Raw genomic sequence first — 6,000 nt, 5'->3', positions numbered from 1 at the left:
ATAAACTGGAGAAATTTACTGCTGTTTAGTGTGTCCTGGCTAATTCAGAAGAAATGTGATCATGTAAAAACATCTGGATGAAATCCTTATCATTGAGTGGTCAAGAGCTGAACATTGTGAAAATCAGACATTCTTGTTAAAACATGCTACACTTGCACTCGTGTCTGTATGCCAGGAGCAGTATGGGGACTTGACCACTTCCCTGGGCAGCCCCTTCCAGTGCTTGACAACCTTTTCGGTGAAGAAATTTTTTCTAATAGCCAATGTAAACCTGCCCTGGTGCAACTTGAGGCCATTTCTCCTCGTCCTATCGCCCATTACCTGGGAGAAGAGACCAACACCCACCTTGCTACAGCCCCCTTTCAGGCAGTTGTGGAGGGCGATAAGGTCTCCCCTCAGCCTCCTTTTCTCCAGACTAAACAACTCCAGTTCCCTCAGCAGCTCCTCATAAGACTTGCAGTCCAAAGTAGAATGTGGCTGAGGTCTTTCCCTGAAGAGTTCTGGAAGCAGAATTATTCTGCTGGGAACTGACAATGGCATTTCTGCTACGAGTAGGATTTTCCATATATTTTTGTAATGGTGGGAGGCAGAAATAGGGTCACAAGCACTTCAAGGAGCTTGAGGCGAAGCTTAACGCTGCCTGCAATGTGCTGGGGGGAATTTCACTGCTGGGGAAGGGAGAGCTGGCAGACAAAACTGGATCACAGTCCCTTCCCAACCTCCTTACTGGGGTATCTGCTTACTGCTAAAGCTCTTATGGTTGCAAATTGTGACTCAGGTTTCTCATGAACAAATATTAACAATGGAAAAAGAGTTTTTTAGCTTAGAGTTAAAAGCATGGGAGCAGCTGAGTCTGTGGAGCCCTGACCCTGCCATGAGGTGGATCCCTCCTCTCAAAAGTCACAGTGGTGCCCCTTGAAGGGTACCAACCACTTACTGTGGTAAGAGCTACTCTAACACTGGGAAAAATCTCCAGAGAGAACCAGATCCTTAAAAGAAATCCCCCAAGGTTTCAAAAACTTCTCTCTACAATCGCTGGATCCCAAGACATGCCCAGGCTGCCGTTATTACAGCTCAGGAACATGGAAGAGGAGACAAAAGCAAGTGAGCCCTGCAGCTGTAGATTTTGTAGCCTGGAACTGCTGGCCGATTTACACCAGCTGATTATATACTCTTTCATATAATACTATATTCATATTTACTATATGATATATATTAATGGCTGATTATGCATTATAATAACAGTGATGATGTATTATAAATAGCAGTGATTCCTTAGAGGCATTTCCACAAGCTGGAGATTCTTATGTGCTTGGGACTTCATTCTGCAGGCAGAAATAGCTGAAGTACAAAGTAGATCCAGGTATCCCCAACCTTGGATCAGCAGTGTTTCCCACACATTCTGCTGACAAACACACATTGCCCCCCACCCCGCCTCCCCAGAATAGGGCTATGCGAGTTCAGCTGACTATCTGGATGTTCCTTTTATTTTTTTTTCCACCATAGGTTTGGAAAAAAACCAACAGTGCGTCATTTCCAAGTATTACCTCCATCTGTGGTGAGAGAGAACTTTCTGGATGATTTCTTCTATGCTGTTTTGAACACACATCAGGTTTTGGTAATACTCATTAGTTACTACTGAAAATTTTATTTGAAGAATACTGAGTTACAAATACTACAGAGGGAAAGAACAGTCATCAAGTACATAAGCAAGCTCTTAATGTCTAAATGTTTTTCTTACATTAAAATCAAAGTCAAATCAATATCTGAGGGCCAAGGATGCTAAATTATGTCAGTGTTTTCTGACCATTCTAGTAAATCATAATGTTGAGTTCCTGAGTAAGTGGGGCAGAAATCCATAAAGTGAGTTTCTGTGATAAAGAAAAAAAGACACAAAAATAATTAATAACTTTGTGATAACTTAAAAAAGACCAGCTCAAAACAGAAAACAAGAAGGGAAACTTGAGCTTAGACCTTCATGATTCCCTTAACCTCATCTGGTAGGCAAGACTGACTTGATGCATCTTTCTACTGCTGTATCCAATTTAACATCCCTTTTAGAAATTCAGGAACAGTTCAAAATTAATTAATAACATGAATTAAATATGAAATTGTAAAGACAATACTTGTCCTGATGTCTCTCTGTTCAATGTTAAATTTGATGTACTTTATGCTACTCTCATAATTTCAATTTTCAGTACTTCACCAGTTTTATCTTTAGGTTTCAGAATTATTAATCTCTTAAAATACATGATATCCATTCACACGTCTAAGCTATTTCTTTGCCACCCACAAATTCATGTTAGCATCATTCTAACAGTCTACACTTAGATCCCTTCTTCAAAGTATGTAATGCTTTCATCTTTCATCAGAAACAGTTCTCTACCATTACTTGGTAAGTAGGAAGTCCACCCCTTGAATGATTTGCCTTTTATTCAAATACAGGGCTGGATCCAGACAAAAATACTGCAACCCCATGCAAACACTAACCCAAAAGTGATGGGCAGCCAGAAAGGCGGCTCCAGGTTGCACGCCTGCATGGACATTGGGAGCTACGGACAGCGGGAACCTCCTGCACTTCGCGGCAGAGGATGCAAGTGGAAGAAAAAGGAGAACCTTCCTATGCCCGGGTCATTTTGTTGTCAGCAGAAGTGCTCCTCCAGCATCCCTGCTGCAGTTACAATACAGTTCCTGTGGCTTTTAGGGGAAGATACCCCGCGGGGGGGGTTTTTTGGGGGGAGAAGAAAAAGACAGAGACTCCCAATAACAGGAAGATTCTGTGACATTACAAATGTCAGATCAGGGGAGCACTGCATGGCTCTGAGAGCAATAAGTGGCTTATTACTAAGCAAACTGCGTCTATATACAAAGAACTGTGGCTCAATTATGCGCTTAAGCACTGCTTTTAGGCAAATTTGCTTTCTGTAAAGCAAAAGCAGTATGGTAGAAGTTACTTTCTACTAAATCCCTTCAAACAGCACAGTCTTTGTGCTTGTTAAACTGCTATACAGTATGTCATCTCATTAAGCCCGTGAGAAAATGGCAAATTTTTTGTTATTTTTTTAATTACAAGGGTTGTAACTTTTTGAGATCTAAACCCAAGATGCTAGTGCTTTTTTTTTTTTAATGGAGACTCCAACATGAGAAGGTTATAGGTAAAAGCATTACAACATCTGTACAGGGATGGTGGGAGAGGTTTGACTGAATTGCTTAGAACTGTAGGAGGAATATATTCAGCTGGTTTAGGTTACTGGCTGATATAAATAATGTATTTTTTGTGCAGTTTCGGACCTTTCCTACTACAGCAGTTTGGTGTTTTTTTCTCCATTATTTGAAATAGTTCTTAAGTCACTGAGATCATCATCTGCACTTAAATCAAATTTTAAATGATACTTTTGTGACAAGCTTTTTAGTCTTTCTTAATCATCTTTTTATGTGATGCTGTTAGTATGCAGTTATCTATCTTCTGGATTTCTGTGATTGGTGCCTTCAAGCACATCTCAATGGAATGTTTTCTTTACCCTGCCACATTTATGTTGCTTTCAGCTTTCTTAGAGGCAGTTTGGGTGTTAAACAATTTCTTCCCTTGAGGCAATACTGATTACACTTATTTAAGACATCTCCTCTAAAAGTGAGTTTTTTAGGATTCTCCAAGGCAGAAATTTATTCTCAGCAATTTTCTTCCTTTAGAGATTCCTTCAATAAAATAAATATTAGAACCAGGTGCATATAATGGGGATCACACTTTGGTTACGAATAAACTTAAATCATTAAGCCAAGTGGGTAGAGTGACATAAGACATGACATCCATTGCTTAATGCCTCAGCTATCTTTGATTGAATGATGAGTTAGCGGCATCTTATGGCATCAGTACTGGGAGAACCCTCAATGCAGACCAGTGCTGAGATGCAAGTACCACATCTCCTACAAAGCATGCACGACCCACTTCAGCTTGGTGGCTGGTGACAGATAGGGGACAACTGACCAGAGCAAGGGCAGCTTACTCAGCATTCCTCTTTTTGTCTATTCCCCTGTGGAAAAGGAAACTGGGACCAGAGAGGCTGTCACAGCTCTTCATTAGGGGTGTTTGGTCCGTCCCCTCGCAGTGTCTCCTCGTTGATGCCAGAGGAGGAGCACTGCACGAGCAAGTCATGCATTTTTACCTGGGACGCTGAGGTTGGACGGTTTAAGATGCTGAAATGGTAACTGTTGTCTCACTGTAGCAATACTTTCTTAGGAACAAACGTACAGCAGAAATTCACCTTTCCCTCCTCTGAAGATAGGGAGACATCATTAAGCCAGCTATGCTGTAGTCATTTTTGGACACTTAAGAAGTTGTTAAGAAAATATCTCCACTACTTCTTTTCAGCAGTTGATACATAACTGTGAGAGGTTTTCTCATTTTAACAGAATAATAATAATGACCTTAAAACTCCTAACATTTCTCCCAGTTTGTGGAGCTGTATCTTCTTTTCATTATTTCATTATTTTTAAAACTTGTATAAGTGACAGATACTAAATGAGAGAACGAGTGTCTGTGTAATAGCAAATATTAAAGTTTCCTAAAAAAGCTCTTGCTGTCACTTCCCCCCTTAAAACTCAGACTGTTGTATCAAGAATTGGTGTCTGCTTATGCTTGGAAATGTAAAGGGGTGTGGATGAGGAACTGTTCCGCTCACTCATTGACTATCCCCCCTTCCCTAAGGTTTTTCACAGTTGCTCAGCGCAGCTCTTACCCCGCTCAGCTCATAGGAGAAAGCGTCTCCATGGACGGCTCTTCCGTTCAGAGCAACAGCATGAGGTCTCAGTTTCAGGCCAAGAATTGTAATTTTGTTGTACTTCAGAACGTCAGCCCCTCGGTAGCCATTTTTAAGTATTTCTGTCTTCAGGTTTCCCTGGAAAAAGCCACAGAGAAAATGTTAGGACCACAGCAGTTCTTTGGAGGTGACTTACTGCATGCTGTTACTGTTGTGGTCTCGTCTCTGTCAATCAATGTATAGAATGGTCTTCCAGTGTAGACATTAAAATTTAAGACCATAAAGGACACCAACAGTCACATTAATTTTCACATAAGAAATATTTTGTGTATCATTATAAACTAACCCAGTAAGAAACAAAATAGCATTTACAACATTCATTTGGAATCTTCTTCGGTGTGTTTTTTCTGCTTGTAATCAATGCAAATTTGATTCTTGTACCCATTTACAGGGTACAGTGGCATATGCAAAGCCAAAATCCAGATACGGAGATTCAGTTAGTGACCTTAAGGCAGATTTAATTAACATCCACAACTAACTGCTTTAAACCATCAGCATCTTCCACAAACATCAGGTACGAGATATTTTGCCCCTATTTTATGACCCATATCTCCACAGCTCCTGCTAGAAATCTCTGCTGCGTATGTCCCAGCTTTAAGGACACCAAAGGAACACTGTATGTCCACAGAGCCTTGTTTGTTATACTACTTGTTTACTAATACATAGCTAAAAATATCCTGCATTTAGGGTGTATCAAGAGGACACGCAAAGTCATTAAACAAATTCATTTGGATCACCAGCGACAGTAATTTCCCATACAACCAATGAAAAGGAATCATTGCATTTGTTATGTGATCAAAGTTGTTAAGGAAATAAAGATGAATTACACTGCTCAGGAAATGATGAATTGCCATGCAATCATGACTTTTTAAAAAATATGCCAAGGAGAAACCCATGATGGAACCTTTTGCATAAATTAGCTTATGTTATTTCAGTGGTGCATGGTAGGAGGGGAGCAGAAGCTACATCGCAGTATTTGTAACTTAGGGCTGTGCTTAGACTGCTTATTTCAGGCATCCACACTAAAAATAAGTGCTAATCCCTAGCGCGCTGATTTAAATTGCCTGAATAAGGAATGTTGGCTATTGTGGAGCAAATGGGGAGAGGTCTCTAAAAGCCTCCGGAGAATGTGTTAGGGTGCTTCTATATGGTGTCTCCTCCTCCATTGGTGAAGCTCCAGTGT

At 40.5% G+C, this 6,000-nt stretch overlaps 1 protein-coding gene across 1 annotated transcript in view; it reads right to left on the bottom strand.

Moving 5' to 3' along the window:
• Nucleotides 1-4,700: 4,700 nt before the first annotated feature.
• The window catches only part of LOC104123798 (sucrase-isomaltase, intestinal), a 55,987-nt gene continuing 54,687 nt past the window's right edge, over nt 4,701-6,000 (bottom strand). Inside the window, exon 18 of the mRNA XM_035891688.1 lies at nt 4,701-4,895. Within this exon, the coding sequence (XP_035747581.1) occupies nt 4,701-4,895 (195 nt within the window). The remainder of the gene's footprint in view (nt 4,896-6,000) is intronic.

This window comes from Egretta garzetta, unplaced genomic scaffold (assembly GCF_000687185.1).
Source record: "Egretta garzetta isolate BGI_Z169 unplaced genomic scaffold, ASM68718v1 scaffold33, whole genome shotgun sequence".
NCBI lineage: Eukaryota > Metazoa > Chordata > Aves > Pelecaniformes > Ardeidae > Egretta > Egretta garzetta.
This window is presented reverse-complemented; position numbering and strand designations above follow the sequence as displayed.